The sequence below is a fragment of the Musca vetustissima genome, unplaced genomic scaffold (assembly GCF_032173495.1).
Source record: "Musca vetustissima isolate MV318-11 ecotype Yass unplaced genomic scaffold, APGP_CSIRO_Mvet_v1 utg36989, whole genome shotgun sequence".
NCBI lineage: Eukaryota > Metazoa > Arthropoda > Insecta > Diptera > Muscidae > Musca > Musca vetustissima.
In genome coordinates, this window is record NW_026880183.1 from 1 (window position 1) to 19,353 (window position 19,353).

A 19,353-nucleotide genomic window follows, 5' to 3' on the forward strand; every position below is an offset into this window, starting at 1 on the left:
TATTTCAATTCATCATTTATGGTACTTTGCAGCATCAGAGCCTCACTACTTTCATCGAATTCGGTGCGAGCACGCATGGCTAAAAATGATTTTTGTTTTTAATTTTTTCGAGAGGAAGGGTAGTGAAAGTAGACTTACCTGCAATATTACCATTCAGAGCCATATTCCGCTTCAGTGTTCCCGATGGTGTTTCATCACTATCTGGTGGTGGCAATGGTGGGGGAATGGGTACATTGGGCATACTTATCGACCGGGGTATGGAGTTTCTAGAGGCTCTTTGCAATTGAGCAGCTTGCAATTCTTGTTCCGTTGGAGGTATGAAGGTGGTCAAGGTTTTGCGATTGTTGACATTACGCTGGATGGGTTGATCTGCAAGTAAGATAGAGAAATAAAATATTTTTTATATGAGACCGATATCTTTTGAGGACCTTTGTATATAGAATTTTTATGGAATATTTTTCAAGCATACAAAGAGGGGTGGCTTTTCTGTAAGAATATTTTTTCAAGGCCTACTAGAGGCGTGGATTTTTTAACGAATATTTTTAAGGTATATTAGAGGCGTGGATTTTTTTAAAGAATATTTTTTCAAGGCCTACTAGAGGCGTGGTTTTTTTAAAGAATATTTTTCAAGGCCTACTAGAGGATTTTTTAAAGAATATTTCTCCAGGGACTATTAAAAGGCGTGGATTTTTTAAAGAATATTTCTACAAGGACTATTAAAAGGCGTGGATTTTTTAAAGAATATTCTCCAAGGACTATTAAAAGGCTTTTTTTAACAATATTTTTTTTTTAAACAATATTTCTCCAAGGACTATTAAAAGGCGTGGATTTTTTAAACAATATTTCTCCAAGGACTATTAAAAGGCGTGGATTTTTTAAACAATATTTCTCCAAGGACTATTAAAAGGCGTGGATTTTTTAAAGAATATTTCTCCAAGGACTATTAAAAGGCGTGGATTTTTTAAAGAATATTCTCCAAGGACTATTAAAAGGCGTGGATTTTTTAAACAATATTTCTCCAAGGACTATTAAATGGCGTGGATTTTTTAAACAATATTTCTCCAAGGACTATTAAAAGGCGTGGATTTTTTAAACAATATTTCTCCAAGGACTATTAAAAGGCGTGGATTTTTTAAACAATATTTCTCCAAGGACTATTAAAAGGCGTGGATTTTTTAAAGAATATTTCTCCAAGGACTATTAAAAGGCGTGGATTTTTTAAAGAATATTTCTCCAAGGACTATTAAAAGGCGTGGATTTTTTTTTCTCCAAGGACTATTAAAAGGCGTGGATTTTTTAAACAATATTTCTCCAAGGACTATTAAAAGGCGTGGATTTTTTAAACAATATTTCTCCAAGGACTATTAAAAGGCGTGGATCTTTTAAACAATATTTCTCCAATGACTATTAAAAGGCGTGGATTTTTTAAAGAATATTTCTCCAAGGACTATTAAAAGGCGTGGATTTTTTAAAGAATATTTCTCCAAGGACTATTAAAAGGCGTGGATTTTTTAAACAATATTTCTCCAAGGACTATTAAAAGGCGTGGATTTTTTAAAGAATATTCTCCAAGGACTATTAAAAGGCGTGGATTTTTTAAACAATATTTCTCCAAGGACTATTAAAAGGCGTGGATCTTTTAAACAATATTTCTCCAAGGACTATTAAAAGGCGTGGATCTTTTAAACAATATTTCTCCAAGGACTATTAAAAGGCGTGGATTTTTTAAACAATGTTTCTCCAAGGACTATTAAAAGGCGTGGATTTTTTAAACAATATTTCTCCAAGGACTATTAAAAGGCGTGGATTTTTTAAACAATATTTCTCCAAGGACTATTAAAAGGCGTGGATTTTTTAAACAATATTTCTCCATAGACTATTAAAAGGCGTGGATCTTTTAAACAATATTTCTCCAAGGACTATTAAAAGGCGTGGATCTTTTAAACAATATTTCTCCAAGGACTATTAAAAGGCGTGGATTTTTTAAACAATATTTCTCCAAGGACTATTAAAAGGCGTGGATTTTTTAAACAATATTTCTCCAAGGACTATTAAAAGGCGTGGATTTTTTAAACAATATTTCTCCAAGGACTTCATGCCCTTTAGCTCTTCTATTAAGGCTTTTATTCCTGTATTTTATCTATAAAGACTCCCCGGTCTTCAGCTCGTCTATAAACACTTCCTAACCTTCAGCTCTTCTATAACCCTTCCTTGACCATCAGCTCGTCTATGAAGGCTTCCTCACCTTCGCTGATCTTTAGCACGTTTATAAGAGGAGGGATCCCTTCAGTCTATAAAATAATCTCTGTCATTTAGGTCGTCTATAGAGACCCTAAGCTGGTCTATAAGATCACCCTGCTCTTCAACTTGCCTATAAAGTCGTCTTGACCTTCAGCTCGTCTATTAAGACTCCTTGGCCATCAGTTCGTCTATAAAGGCTTCTTCACCTTCAACTCGCTGATCTTTGGCACGTTTATAAGAGAAGGGATCTCTTCAGATCGTCTATAAAAGATCTCTGTTCTTCAGATTGTCGGTAGAGACACGCTGACCATCAGCTGATCTATAAGAACACCCTGCTCTTCAGCTTGTCTATAAAGTTTTCTGGATCTTCAGCTCGTCTATTAAGACTCCTTGGCCATCAGTTCATCTATAAAGGTTTCCTCACCTTCGACTCCCTGATCTTTAGCACGTCAGTAAGGACATGGATCCATTCAGATCGTCTATAAAAATCTCTGCCCTTCAAATCGTCTGTAGAGACTCCCTGACCCACAGCTGGTCTATAAGACCGTCTGAAAGACTCCCTTTAACTTGCCTTTAAAGCCTCCCCTCATCAGCCTTTAAAATCTGCCTTCAGTTCGTCGACATTTCCTCCCATAGTTCCCCAGTTCGTCCATAAATCTCCCTTCCTCTATATTTTTTTCTTTTTGACTCATTTTACTCACCATTATTGTCTATAGTCGATGAACCAATGGAATCTGTATCCTTGCCAGAATAATTTGAGTTCTGATCAAAATTAACCGGAGCCAAGAGAGTGTGGGGTACATAGCCAATATTACCGGAGGCATTGCGAGCCTTCCACCAGTTACGTGAGTCATCAATGATCTAAAGAGAAACAAAACAGAAAATAATTAACTTCGACACAAAAAAATCAAACCATACAAGTGGACCCACCTCAAGATATTCACCCTTGGTGACATTCAATTCGCGATCATTGTTCGCCACCTTGTTGTACATGACTTCGGCAATTTTGACATTTCTCGTTTTCAAACGCACCAACCAGGTGTTGTTGTAATTTTTATTACCCGGTGATCCTGGTACCGACTGCTGCTGTTCTACAGATTTCTTTGTTGGTGGTGGAATATATTTCACCTCTTCGTCTACTACCCAATCGGGTGACCATTCATCATAGAATTTCGGATGATATGAACTCTTGTGATCTTTAAAATGTTCCTTGGCTTGTAGCCAATTTATACCCAATGTTTGCCAAAATTTCATTTCCTCTTCGCTGAGGCATGTCTTAAGGAAGGCAATTGTGTCGGCACGCAGTAGAGGATCGACGACAGCTTCAGCTACTGCAGCACCAACATAAACATCATTACACACCCCATAGATGGCTTGCAGCGATACAAACGAGTTGTGGATGGGTTCGGCTGGATCTTGGAAGTGGTTTTTCAGCTTCAGCACATAGTTGAAGGCGAGCTTGTGTTTGGCAAAAATATCTCGGAATTCTTTTTCGGTTGGTGGACGAGAACGATTCAATAGCAGGCCTTCGCCATGTGAGCTGTGTTCGTATTTACGCACCTCCAGCTCTCGCAATGCCTCGGCGGCAAACTGCAAGCGTGTCACGAAACGTTCTATGTCTTCGAAGCAGTGATTCAAGACTTGGATATCTTTGTTGGTTTGTTCTTGGTCTTGAACGGTTTGAGCGGTGGCAGCTTCGGCGGCAGCCACAGCCAAGCCATATTGGTCTTTACTTTGGTGCATGGGACGATCCGATTTGGGCACAACAATGGGAGTCTTGTTGCGATCGATGGTCACCGCTTTGCCGCTGGACAATTGTTTAAGATCTTCAACCAAGTGTACGGCAGAGACATCGCTAACCTGTTGAAAACGAAAACAATAATTGTAACAATAAAAATTTACATTCCCCCTCTCCGTCCTCTTTCTTACCTGAAAAATATGCATTTCTGTATTACCCAATGAAATGCCAGGCACTGTGAATACCAATAAATTATTATATATCTCCATGGGATCTTCACTTATGAAAGCAGTCGGTTCGGTAATTAAAGATCCAGGGAAATTTTCAATTTCCTTCATATTGCTATCCAACATCACCAGCCATTGGCCACTGAAGCACATATACATTTTCATGGGCCACACACCGCCCACCTTATCTAATTCCATCAACGTCTTCAATTTATCCTTTGGCCTCGTCACCTCAGCATCACTTTTCAGCTTGAACGTACCCAAATGATCCAGAGCATAGGTGGGTTTGTTCTCTGTGGCGAGATGACCATTTGGTACACCACCATTGCCATTTGTATAGCCGTTTTGCACCATAATTGATAATTAATACATTCACTGTGAAAAGGAAAAGAGGGGGAGAAAATGATTTAAATTATTATGAAGAAAATAGGGAAAATGTTTATATAAAAAATAGAATAGATTTTTGTTAAGCAATTAAATCACAAAATTATTTTTAGTCATTCTAGCGACATTCTTGGTTTGCTGACGTTCATAGTATTTCAGTTTTCCACTTCATTCGTAAATTTTTATCGCTCGCTACGATAACATTTTTTTCTTACTTTTCCTACATTCGATCGTAAACCACTAACATTTTTATATAATTTTACGTTGACTTTTTTTGTATGGTTATTAGTGTGTACCGATTTCCTCAGCAATTTTAATTATATACAATATATGGGCAATATTGCCAATTTTTTAATATTCCATTTTCAAAAAATCAACTTTTTTGTTTTTGTGGCACATCTATGATTTTTGGTACACATATAGAGAAAAATGTTCTGACTCCGAAACCGTTCGCGATCAAATTTTTGGTTGATGCACGCAAAAGTTATCGAGGTTTTAATTTTGGGCATAAGAAAAAAATCTTAAAATTACGCCGTTTATTATATTGACCAAAAACGCTGATATATATCTTCCTCCGTAAAATAAGAATATGAATATATTATAATAATCACGATAAAGTTGCACATGTTCGCGAAATATGAGAAAAATAATAAAAATATAGCAGATTACATCAATATTTTCATTCTATTAATGACATACACACATCTACAAATCAATTTAAAAATATCTACATAATCTAAACACCATGATGAATCAAATGATATCAAAATCACACAAGTCCGTGTAGCGGTTTCTAAATCACAGCGGCAACAAAACAAGATATTGAGGAAAAATATTTGTTTTTGGTTCGAAAAAATAATGTCATCATATTTATTTTTTTAATTGTATACATGAAATTTCAGAAAAAAATGTTGGGGTTATTCTGCTATTTTACCCGAATTTCGCCGAAAAATTTACACATATATTATAATAATAAATTTTTGTGTATAAGTATACGCCTTGCGGATTATATCAAGACCCTTCCGATAAATCTTAGTATTCTATAAATAGGAATAAATCTTAAAATAAAATAATATTATGAAATATACATTTTAAATTGCGTGTAAATCGCGTAATTCTCAAAATCATTTGATGCGCATGCGGTTTCCAGGATGTACTGAAGTTTATCTTCCATTTCATGTATATTTTGCGAAATTTCATTTGACGGCTAAGATGTGCCACACGTTGCATTGAAGTACCTAAAAAATCGTAAAACGCGAATAATTTCCGAAAACTCCATATGCCATTAACGCGCATCCGATTTCGGTGTGCACCCTAAAAAAATACATCGATCTATACCGATTTCAATGTGGTCCATTAAGAACCATGGATGTGCCAGCTCACACTATTTTTGAGATAAATTGAGTCTAAATCGCGTAATTCTCAAAATCATTTGATGCGCATGCGGTTTCCAGGAAGTACTGAAGTTTATCTTCCAATCCATATATATTTTGCGAAATTTCATTTGACGGCTAAGATGTGCCGCACGTTACATTGAAGTACCCAAAAAATCGTAAAACGCGAATAATTTCCGAAAACTCCATATGCCATTAACGCGCATCCGATTTCGGTGTGCACCCTAAAAAAATTCATCGATCTATACCATTTCAATGTGGTCCATTAAGAACCATGGATGTGCCAGCAAAATCTATTTTTGAGATAAATTGCGTACATCTCTCTTTCGGCTGAAGTTTTTAAAGTTATCTTTTCGAAAAAGATCAAAATCCGTATGAGGTCATTTATTGAAGCGGAAATGATACACAGAAAACGCAAATAAATCCGCGATATTTTCAAAAACATTTTTTTCCAAATTTCGTGTTTTTGGAAGGCCAGTTCCCGCCGTTCTAGTAGATGGATTTTCACGAAGAAGATTTTATATCATCCGAAACGTAAAAAACCTTATTGATCGCGGGTACCCATGTCATTCAGATGACAGATCTAAAAATTTGGCCCGAAAAATAGGTTTTTTAGAAATTTGATCGCACAAAATTCGCACCTTCGGATGAGTATTACTCTGAAGCTGTGCATACTACATACACAAAATACATATCAAATTACGCAGATTCGCGACTACAATAATCTTATAATCGATTTTTATAAATTCCTGTTTGCGTATTAAAGCTAGAAGTAAAATTAAAAAAACACTCAAAATCGAGCTTCAAAATGTCAGCATCATTTAAAGGTAGATGCAGTGAAAATTTTGAAAAATGATATATAAGGGGCGTAGTCTCCATTTTGTTGGCTTTTAGTTTTATTTTGACACGAAGACCGTGCAATGAGTGGCTTAGTCACAAATCGATAGAGAACATAAAAAAAACTGGTTCGCCTCAACGTGTTTTTACACATTTTTTTTACATTAAAGTAGACACAGCTTCCACCAAAATAAAGTATGGAGGTCAATATCATGAACAGTTTGCAACGACAGTTCAATTTACCCAAAACTATTCACTTTTTTTCATATACTTAAGTAATTCCCGAGTTATAAAGGGGTGAACCTCCGCTTCAGCTATGTTAAAAAATTGGCAATATTGCCCATATACATTTTATATATAAATGTGTTACATGCTTCAACAACATCGTGTCTGTATTGAAATGATCCATGAAATGTAGAAAAATTATCCGGAGTTTCATCGGTAACTCATCTTGACTGATTATGTCCATTTCCACTTCAACAGATGCATTAGGTACCACAATTATCGTATCTGGGGCTCTGAAGTCCCAAAGTTGTTATTGGGAGCCTCTTTATCCTCTACAGTTTGACTTTTTGGTGCAGTTTATGGTCCGCCAGGATCATTGGACCTTCTTTTTCGGAAATGAGGTTGTATCAAGAATTACGGAGATTGCATTGCGCTGTCGAAATGAGAGTTGATTTTTGATGGTGGAAGTTGAATGTCTTTGATTAGTACAACTCACAAACTCAAGCCTGCGGATCACCAACAACATTGCGACTTTGTTAATAAGATCCTTCAAATACATGGAATATGGGAGATTTACAACTCGGAAAAATCCACTAGAAAGAAAGCTCTCTCGAAGGTAATAACCAATTACATTCATACTTTGCACATTATAATATTTCTTCCGAAGTTAGGTAAAGTTCGAAGATGGGAAATCGCTCAACTTTTTCTGATACCATCTCCAAAAAATTATCCTCATTTTGCCGAAAATTAATTTTAAAATATATTGCGAACGAAACATCGAATTTTTATCGCACAACCTAATATTTAGCCATTACAATGTTTAAAAATGGGGCTTATCGGTCTACTGCTTCTAGTTTCACCCTCACAAAGGGTAAAATTTACAAAATGTGTATATCTAGTATGAGCGAACGGAATATCTAATTTCATCTAAACTTAACCCATCGTTATACTTTTAGCAGAGCTAGATTTAAGTTGAAATTGCGGTTAATCGTTCACCACTTCTGGTGCCTTCCTCACAAAGTTTCAAAATTTTGAACATTTATAAATGCTATATCAATCGAATTGAATATCCAATTTCATATGAGCATCCCCATAAAAGTCAGAATACAACATGTCATACATAGGTGGAGGATATATATCTACATAACTATGTTGTCAGGGTATTATAGATTTGTGCAGCACCAAGAATTGTTAACGCAGCGATCATTTGTAAACACGATACAGGCCACAGTTATGGACAAATCTTCACAAAATGTTGCATGTGGGACCGGTTCTGGCCTATTGTTTTTGGAAAAGATCGGTTAATGTTTAGGGGATGAAAAGGAACAAAAACAATATTTTTGTCTGTTTTTATGGTCGCTTCTATGGCAGCAATTATGGCTCGAACATTGTGAAATTTTTCATGAATATGGGGATCGGGCCAAATAATAAGACTGTCTGTTTCGATAAAGATCGGTCAAGTTTAGTATTACTATTACCCTAATAGAGGGCGGAAATGTCGCGCGATCGGTTTCAAATTTTACATGAAGTTCAGTTTATGGTCAAGAACGACGACTACAATTTTCGGTGATGCTGAATTAGGGTATTTAGGGGTTGCAATGAACCGAAAACTTGATTTTTGTCTGATTTTTTAGTCGCTTAAGAGGCTATTTTATATGCAGAACATCACATATTTTACACGGTGAAGGGGATCTCACCAAATGCTTAGAACGGCTGTTTAGATGATGATCTGTCAATATTCCGGCTTTTTGTATTTTTACAGATGTCTTTGTAATATTTCCATTCCGTTTGGTAAGTATTTCGTGTATAAAACTTTTCAATTTTTAAGGCAGTATTACACTGTGCTACAAAATAACAAAAAAAATCTTTCAGGGGTTCTAATGTACCAATTCTGTTTATTTGTTGTCCCTGGACGACGAAAATGCCTTTGGTTTTTCTGGGTCACTTCGAAAATGTATTTTATAAAGGTAAATATAGAGAAAAACGTGGTTTCATGGATTTTCAATTTGAAACTCGAATAACTTCTTTTATTTCTAACGGATTTATTTTATTCTTTTTTCTTTCGAAGAGTAGAATTATTCCTTTGAAACAAGATATACATTTTTCTCATTTTCGAAAGCTTTTTTAATTTTCTTCCCCGTAATATAATAAAACTTATACGGCTTCATATCATAATTTCATCGTACGGTCCGAAGAAAAATAAATTCTACTCTTCGAAAGAAAAAAAGAAAAATATAAATCAGTTAGAAATAAAAGAAGTAATTCGAGTTTCAAATTGAAAATCCATGAAACCAGTTTTTTCTCTATAGTTACCGTTATAAAATAAATTTTCGAAGTGCCCCAGAAAAACCAAAGGTATTTTCGTGGTCCAGGGACTCCATCTAAACATAATTGGTACATTAGAAACCCTGAAAAATTTTCGTGTCGCACAGTGTTATTAAAAAGTAGTTAATTACAATGTGCCTTCTTATAAAAATAACACTGTGCAACACAAAAAATAATTACCGGGAAATTCCAACAGATTATGAAAGCGGGGCTTATCAAAATTCTGGAAAAGGGGGAATATTGCACCCCCTTTTTAGGTTACCTCCCGACGTAAACTTTCAAAACGCATTGTCTTTAAAACAATTATTTAATATCATGTATAAAACCAAACGTGCTTGTACTGTCGAAAATGCGATAGAAAAAGCTATTTCTGATGGTGCATGTGACCCTGAGACGTCAACGTCCGCCGCTAGAAAATATAGCCCTAAAAGTCAAACATTGAGTCGCGTATTAAAACAAAATAAAATCTTTAGAGGATCTGAATTGCAGCCAGACTGATAGCGGTGATCACTAAAAGAATTTGAAATTGTGCATATACATTGCTACTACTCCAAGAAGGTTTGGTATTGAAAATAAGATATATCGGTCATTTTTAGGGTAGCCAATATCCCAGATCTGTTGTATTTTGCATTCTCCATGGGTAGAAAGTCTTCCTACTAAAAAGGATAAATATTGATTCATTTTTTAGAAGAGCCCTTGGCATTTTCAACCGAATCGACTATAATTTGATACTTTTGATTCTAAGGGGATGGCAAAACTTCCTATATACTACTATAGGTACTATATAACGGTACCATTTCGGTACATTTTGGGAAAATAAAGAAAATTATCAGTTTAGATCAATATTTGCACATAGCCCTCATATTATAACACCAACCCATTTTCGATATTTTGACTTTGGTTTTAGCCGCATTCTTGTAGGATAGAACATATTTATGTGGACAATGTTCTACATAGGTCAATGTTGGGACCTATTTCCCATTAAAAGTTTCCATCCTATTTGGGTAATTTTACAGTTTAAGAACCGTAGTGGCTGTAAGGCTATGTTACTTATAAAAATATGTTCGGACATTTTTTTAACATTGGAAAATCATACAAATACCATGAAATATAGGTAAGTTTCAATGAAAGAAATCGAAAAACGGCATTTTTTTTTTTTTATTTTTGAATCCCAAAATACCCAACATTTAAAAAAAAACCTGACAAAAAATAAAAGTGCTAAAAAAGATGCTAGGTGCAAGATCAATTTTTTCGGTGCTAAACGAGTTTAAAAAGTGCTACATCTAGCACTAAAAGTGCTAAATTGGTAACACTGGCTGAGATATAGAGCACTAAAAAAGTGCCGAATGTGCCCCATTCTCCCCTACGTGGAGCACTACTATTATGATTTTTTTGTTTTTAATAATAGTGTACAACTTTCTAATATTTTTGCAATACGAATCAATAATCCTTACACATATTTTCCAATATTTTTCAGATCTCGACGTGTTGAAGTCCATCAATTGGAATATGTGTGGTTTTGTTGAAGTGTCTCACATTTACACTGCAAATTTTCTTATGATGATCACATTTCTTCGTGAGTTTATTATATTTTTTATTTAATTTATTTGTGAATGACCCAGAAAAAGAATAGGTCAAATTTTGAAAAATCATCGATCCAATAATAATGCTTAATATTTCTTAGGTATATGAAAAATATTTAAAGTTCAAAATCGTCAAACAATTTGAAGAGTTTTTTTATTATAACAACGTTACCTAAAATCCGACGGGGCGTACAAAAATATTCAACTTCCCCACTATGGCAAAATGTTGTGTACGGCCGTATTACCCAAATACGTCGAATCCATATCTTCAAGCAAATAATATAAACCGCAACACAAAATTGAAAATTTATTAAATTAATCCACATATTTTAGTTTCCATTCGAAATTTAAAATTTCCTGAATTTTTTGTTTTTATTTTCAACAAAAGAAAAAAATGAAAAATACGTTCTGTCAAAGTTGAAAATTTTCAACTTGAAATTTTGAACGTTCGACGTATTTTGGTAACATTCATATAAATACATGTGTTCTACTTTTGTGGTGAAAAACGTCGAAAGAGCTAGTTGAATTTTAGGTAAGGCTGTAAAACATTTTGTTTAAGCCATGTGGTTCATTTTCGAATTAATAGCAAGTTTTAAACCCAGTGCGAAAAATCATAAAAAAGCTTCGAAAAATTGTGTTTGGCATTCTAATATGCCTACCAAACAATTATTCATATTCACCCAATATTTGGCGTAGTCTCCTTATATAGTCTCCCACAATTGCAGTACTTTGGGGAGTTTGTGCAGCTTTCATCCCAATTGGATGACCCATGTTGGAAATATTGCACCACTTTTTAGGGTAGACCATACAAATACCGATTCCACCCAAATACCGGTATTATGGGGCACGTTTTCAGCCAAAATGACTGTATTTTTATTGGGTTCACATTGGGTAGAAATTTTGTCATTCCAATCAATAGTTGTCAAACGAATTTCTTCTATATTAATATTGTGGGTTCTTATTAAAAGTGAAATTTGTATTCGACAATGGAATAATATCAAAGGTCACCCTGTAAGGCCAGCTGACTTCGACATTTTTTTGTCAAAACAAAGGCAACACATGTTACTCGCCTACGCCGATGACATCGATATAATGGGTCGAACATTGCGAGCTGTAACAGCCACCTTTGAACAAATTGAGAAGCAGTCTGTCAAAGTGGGTATGGCAGTAAACGGCGAAAAGACCAAGCTGATGGTATCAACGCGCAAGACGTCCAGTAGATTCGGACCAACTTGAGAAGTACAGAACTACTGTGGAACTGAGCTGCAGCGACTACGGTGGCTAGGCCATGTTGTGCGAATGGATGAGAATACCCCAGCTCAAAAGGCATATTAAAACGAGCCTACTGATGGTTCACTAAGAAGGGGAAGGCCACGAATTAGATGGAAAGACCAAGTAGAAGACAACATTTTGGAACGTGGCCTTTCAAATTGGAGGAGATGCGCACAAGACCGACGCGCTTTGAAATCATTTTTAAGGCTTATGGAACAACCGTTCTGTAACAAGCCAGCTAACTCAACTCAACAAAGGCATCGATAAAATTTTCAATTTGCTTAAAAATTATCCTAAAATACACAAAATGTTTATCAAATGTGGTGAAAAAGCAATTATTTATTAAAATAAAATTAGTGCTGTGTTTAAATCTTGCTGTGCGCATTCAAAAAGTGCAAACTAAATCGACATTTTTTCAAAGATATTTTCCCCACAACAACAACTGTTGTCATAAAATGTAGATATAGGTTTGTGTATTTCCTGAAATTCGCCTTCTGGATGACCTGATATTTGGGCATTAACAATATCGAGCTCATGGTTGAAGCCAGAACAACGAATTCGCCATAGTTCAAGTTTTTGAGTTATGGCGTAATGAATATTGTGCTGATAACTCTAAAATACATAAACAAATGTTTTATATGTTCGTTTACGGCTATTGTAGGTTATTTTTGAGATGACATATTTTCAGTCAAATCGAATCAGGAATATTTTTGTGATACATATCCTTCTATTATGTCGAGTCTCATTTTCTCGAACCTGTAGTCAAAGTCAAGAAATTAATATTCGTATGTTTTCATTGTCCTTTTCCACTTCTATTCAATCCTTACTCCGAGAACCTAATATCGGCATTTTAGAATTTCCTTATAGCCCCCATATTCGAGTATTGCAGATTTCAGGTATTTTCAAAGTCTAACCTATGACGGAGGGTAAAAAAGTTCAATGCAGCCGAACTTAATGATGTTTTTAACTGTTAACATAATAAGTTTTTTTTTCATGATCACATGTTTTTATTTATATTGAAATTTAAACATGTTTTTTTTTTATTTTACATTAATAAACACCATGGTCATAAATTTATTAATATGCTGGCTTTTCATTTAATTGCGTTACTATTTTGTCACCATTCATTTTAATTAAAAAAATTCAAAATTATCCACCAGTTTTTTGTATCTTATCGTTAATGAACTTTAAACCAAATTTTTGTCATTGGTAATGATTTTTTCGTTGGTTTATGTTGTGATATGACAATCTATTTTTTCATTTTTTCATAGATAAATTTTCATACTATTTTTGTCTCATTTTCTTTTCAAATTATTTTTCATTGGCACATAATTTTCGCTTCTTAGACAAATCGAACGTTGAATAATTTATTTTTTCACTGTCGAAGTCACTGAGATTAGATAAAGGCGTCGACAGTCAGTCAGTCAGTCAGCCAGTTGTTATTGTTGCCGTTGATATTCATTTGCAGCGTTCAGGGTTCTTCTACTCCCCGTTTTGTTTCCGTATCGCATTTTTTTCTTTTATTCGAACTTAAACGATTTTTATTATCAATTTTGGTGGTGTTATCAGTAATTCTTTCTTTTTCACTTTGTTTTTGTTCTTTTCGTTTTGTTTTTGTTGTTATTGGCCAAAATAAAGTTGAATTCTTAGGCGATGAAGTAATTAATGAAAAAATCATTATTCGTAGATGATATGAAAACTTTGGGATTATTCGGTTATTTGCAAATAAAATTAACAGAATAAATAAATATTTAGTCACTCTTTTATTTTACCAACACTAGATAATTATTGCAGATATTTATTTTCAAAATTATTTTATTAAAACCCGAATTATCTGGAATTATTTATATTTTCAATATTTCTTTATTTTCTAGAATTAAATAAATACACACATTTTATTTCCACGTTCGCAAAGCAGAGAATTGTGAAACCGTCGGTGTCAAAAATCAAACTGCTGTTGTCGATATTTTCATAACTCCTCCTCAAACGATTCGAAATAAAAGCAGGTGAATTCTTATCGAAATGCTGCAAAACAGAAAAAAAATTATAGAAACCTTATCAAGCGATATGACGATAAATACCAAAACAATTGGTATTTTCCGAACCGCAAAAGATAACTTACCGAGAACGTTTGCCAAGAAGAGGGAGACTGGTGGTGCTAATCAATATTACATATTACCCAATTTTTTGAGAACATTGAATTTGTTGTTTCAAAACGTTATTATTTTATCTATGTAAAGTGCTATGTGCGATAATTCAAGTTCGCTATAATATGTGTAACAAATAATAGCCAACATTGAAAATGATAAACTTATGAGGGTTAATTTAGCTGGTGGTTAAATATTAAAATGTCATTTAATTTTATGGTGAATTTCAGAATACTTACATACACTGATATTACTCTTAGGATGCTTGGTATTGAAAATGGTATATATCAGTCCACGTTTTGGAATAGCCCCCATATAACTGTACCCACAAATATTCGGTATTTTGGGAATTTTTGGTATGTTTTTAAACTGAATTGACTGTATTTTGGTACAATGATTTCCCGAGCAAAAATGATTGGGTCCACTCTTTAGGATAGTCGTCATATAACAGTACTCTCCATTATTCGGTATTTTGAGAGTTCGATACCAATTTTTTATCATTAAAGACATTTTGCAATGCAAGAAAAAAATGATAATCGCTTGGTCCGGACTGTATGGCGGATGCATTAAAACTTCTCAACCAAGCTCCCGAAGTTTCTGGCGGGTCACTGTAGATGTGTGTGGCTTAGCGTTGTCCTGGTGGAATATGACACCTCTCCTGTTGGTCAATTCTGACCGTTCTGGTCAACTTATCGTTTAGCCATGTCCCCTTCCAGTCCCACCAATTCATAGCATTTGGTTTGGCCACCGTTTGAGATGCGTCACCGTTCATTGACCACGATCGTTTTCGGACAGGGTTATCGAATATCGAACAAAGGTACCCCTATTTTGAGTATTTACCCAAAAATTGGGTATAAACTCATAAACTGCGGAACCACTGGACATATGCGACCAAAATTTTGCATACATGGTTTTAATGTCAAAGCAAATATAGAAATCCAAAATGGGGTCCCTGGGTCCAAGTTTTGATATAGCCCCCAGATAACCGTATCTCCCGATTTAAGGTATTTTTTGTCTATTAGACACATTTTACAACCAAATTGGCTGTAATTTGGCACAGAGTGTTCTTTTTGAGTACCAAATGTCTATGCAAAATTTTATGTATGTAGGTCCACGTTTACTGGTAGCCCCCATACAAAGGTACCCCTATTTTGAGTATTTACCCAAAAATTGGGTATAAACTCATAAATTGCGGAACCGCTTGACATAGGCGACCAAAATTTTTATTGGCTGGAATTTGAGAGAGTTCTCTATTAGTACCAATTGTCTACGTTGGTAACGTTTTCTGTCCTATATAATGGTCCTGATTTTGGGTATTTATATATATATATATATATTTAAACTCTTTAACAGCCGAACCACTTGACGAGTATTTTGAAGACCCCATTTCCCATACAGAAAATAATATTAATATTTAAACCATTTGTGACAAAAACCACATTTCGCATGAATATATTGTGCAAAAAACCTCACTATGCCAAATTATAACCACTTTGGTCATAACATGTGTCTAATAGACAAAAAATACCCTAAATGGGGGGATACGGTTATATGGGGGCTATATCAAACTTGGACCCAGGGACCCCATAAATATCCTAAATGGGGAGATACGGTTATAGGGGGGGCTATATCAAAACTTGGACCCAAGGACCCCATTTTGGATTACTATATTTGATTTGACATTAAAACATGTGTGCGAAATTTTTGCCGCCTATGTCAAGTGGTTCGGCAGTTAATGAGTTTATACCCAATTTTTGGGTAAATACTCAAAATAGGGCTACCTTTGTATGGGGGCTACCAGTAAACGTGAACCTACATACATAAAATTTTGCAGGGACATTTGGTAACCAAAAAGAACACTCTGTGCCAAATTACAACCAATTTGGTTATAAAATGTGTCTAATAGACAAAAAATACCTTAAATTGGGAGATACGGTTATATGAGGGCTATATCAAAACTCGGACCCAGGGGCCCCATTTTGGATTTCTATATTTACTTTGACATTAAAAACATGTGTGCAAAATGTTGGCCGAATATGTCAAGTGTTTCGGCAGTTAATGAGTTTATACCTAATTTTTGGGTAAAAACTCGGGTATTTACCCAAGTATTTACCCACGTCTTAAAAATATCATAAAACTATCCATTCTAAATCGATTTGATAACAGAAACCCGGAAATAGGATGTAAGATATATTACCGATTCAATATAGTAAATACCCCAATAAATACCCACAAATGGGTATTTACCCAATTTACCGGGTATTTACCCACTGCCCATCTCTAATAATATACAATGACAGTCCCAATATAAAGGACCCGATTCTCCGAAGATTTCAGGCGAAGAAATTGAGGTGTACCACTCTAAATTTATTTTTTACATTGCTTACACGGTACAGTCGCCAAATAGTAATTTTTGCCAAAGTCTGAGGTGATAATTTGCTCATAAGTCATTCTTCCACGAACAACTTTCGTCGGATAAGGATCCTCCACACCGCCAAATGCTGTTTTGGCTTTTGCTCTTTCGAATTGATTTTTAATTCCCTACCTTATAAATTCAATATCAGTCGAATGAATTTTCGAATTGAACTAAATTGTGCACAACTTTTAATATTTACCAATCCTAGATCGAGTCCTAATATGGGGCTAATTGTTCCACTCCTTCTGGTACCTCAGCCACAACAGGTCAACATTTATAAATTCAAAGGAATGTCCGATTTGAAGGTGGACCCTTCTGGTACCTACCCCACAAAGTGTCAATATTTTATAAACTTGTAAATTTAATTTGAAGCGAATTGAATAACCGATTTGTTTAACATTAAATCCAAGATCTCTTTGTTAATAACATATACCTTGCGTAAGCGTATAATAAAATCGGTGTGTAATTTCGAAGACCTCCGCAAACCATAGGCTGAGGGTATATATCTGTCGGCTGATTGTCACCTGATTGTATGATCAGAAATGGTCGGTGGCGCAACGACCGTCGTTAACACGATTGATTTCCTTAAACCAATGCTATAGGATGGTTCATATTGCCCTACGAAGATTAGAGTTCTCCAGTGTACACTTGTTGTGATAATTCACGCCGAAAGTTCAGGATTTAAGGGGACCCTCCCTATTCTCGGGGTCAAATTTTTTTTTTGATTTAATTCGAATCTACACTAATTCAAGAATGTCCCTACAAAATTTCAAGTGAAAATCTATATATATATATAGCCGATTTATTGTGTCAGCATCAAGTGACGGCTAAAGGGCTTCTCAAACTTTAAACGCGTTTTTCTCTTTTGCGAATGGCGGGCACGATAACTCAAAAACTAATAACCCAATCGATTCCAAATTTGTACACGTTTCTCTGTGAGTGTATAGCTATCGTATGAACTAGGATAAAGCCAATCGGTGAAGATCTTCCTTATTTTTTAACTTGATTTTTGGTAAAAAATCGGCGATTTTCGAAAAATATTTTTTCAAATGTCCGCCATTTTGTTAATTTTAGAGCGAAGTCAATAATCCTAGTTCATACGAGAGCCAGACATGTACTCTTTCTAACACCGTTGGAATTTTCGGATTCCGAAGTTCCAGTGAGGAGTTATCATGCCTGCCATCAAAAATAAGGACTTTTTCTCTCATTACAAAAAACAACAACAAAACAATAACAAAAATTTGTTGTAAATTATTTTAAATCGAGAATGGGTGGGTTTCCCTTAATTCCAGTATTGTTTTGCAAATTGATTTTTAAACCTCAAAAGCAAACCTTCGATCAAAAGCATAACTACAAAATTAAAAAATTAGTTTAGCTCGGCAAATCCAACACATACATTACTACGCACACTGATGACCCCTTCGAGTTGTTATGTCAATATAAACATTTCATTTAAGTCTACCGAAGACACTCCAATATGACCTTTTCTGTCGAAAATCGATTTGTATACCCTCAGCCTTATGGCTGATACGATGAAAATGTGCCTCATGGAAATATTGGTTTTAGACCCCACATTTCTTTGGACCAATTCCGTTTAAGACAATTTGTAGCCGATTTATGTCCATCTGTCTGGACGGCTGGTGCGCACGATAACTCTCGAAGGTAGTAACTGATTTCATTTAAACTTTGCACATCGTAATATTTCAACATCCAAATCTTGCAATTGAAATGACTCATTTGTCCAGGAACAATAAAATGTAGATGTTTGACTGTCCGTTCAAGATAAGGATTGGGCCCAATAACGTGTCTTCTTATTTTCCAAAGCGCACCAACGGCCAAAATTAAAGTTTTTTCCGGAATAATCAAGATTTTCCCCAAAATCAAATTTTCAAACTTACTTTGCATACTTTCTTTCATCCAAAAATCATTTTCGTTTCGCCTACTTTTAATTCAAAAGTTGCTATATTCCATCTGTTAAATTTACATGCAAAGTAAAAACATATATGCAGGACTTGTACAATGTCTCACACTCTACCTGGTACCTCCCCCACAAGGTGTCAAAATTTTGAATTTTTTTTAAATATAATTTGAAATGACTTAAAAAACTCAATTTGATCCATTTTTTGCACAACAATCTACATTAAATCTGCATGATGGGGTCTATAGGGGAAACCTCTGGTGGCATCTCTCCACAGATAATCAAATTTTTGATAAAACATTTACCTCATATAAATCGAACAGTGAAACCTGTGTGTAATTCTGTAGAGCTCCGCAGACCATAAGCTGGGGCATATATATGTGGCCAATACCGACTGACACTTTTTTACTTGTACTTGTTGTTACTTAAATCAAGATCGAACAACTCGTCTAAAATTTTTCCCACAAAATATTCAATATGTTCAAAAATGTAATTTAATGCGAAAGAATTCAATCCAAACATAACACATAGTATTTTTTCGGATCCATCGATCCATATAAACTTAATTGAAATTTCGATTTGTTCCAAACTGCACCCAAAGTAAAATTTTTACATAGCCTTAATTATGTCCGAAGCTGATCCGATT

The 19,353-nt window shown here is 34.9% G+C and overlaps 1 protein-coding gene across 1 annotated transcript; it reads right to left on the reverse strand.

Annotated features, from left to right (window-relative positions):
* Nucleotides 1–5: 5 nt before the first annotated feature.
* LOC133325621 (epidermal growth factor receptor kinase substrate 8-like protein 2) lies at nucleotides 6–4,590 on the reverse strand (the record flags this gene model as incomplete). Its single annotated transcript, XM_061534345.1, has 6 exons — nucleotides 4,171–4,590; nucleotides 3,172–4,101; nucleotides 2,939–3,102; nucleotides 2,809–2,812; nucleotides 139–355; nucleotides 6–79 (listed from the first exon to the last, which is right to left on the reverse strand). Coding segments are annotated over exons 1-6 (1,779 nt in total), but the record flags the coding sequence as incomplete, so codon positions are not given.
* Nucleotides 4,591–19,353: the final 14,763 nt, after the last annotated feature.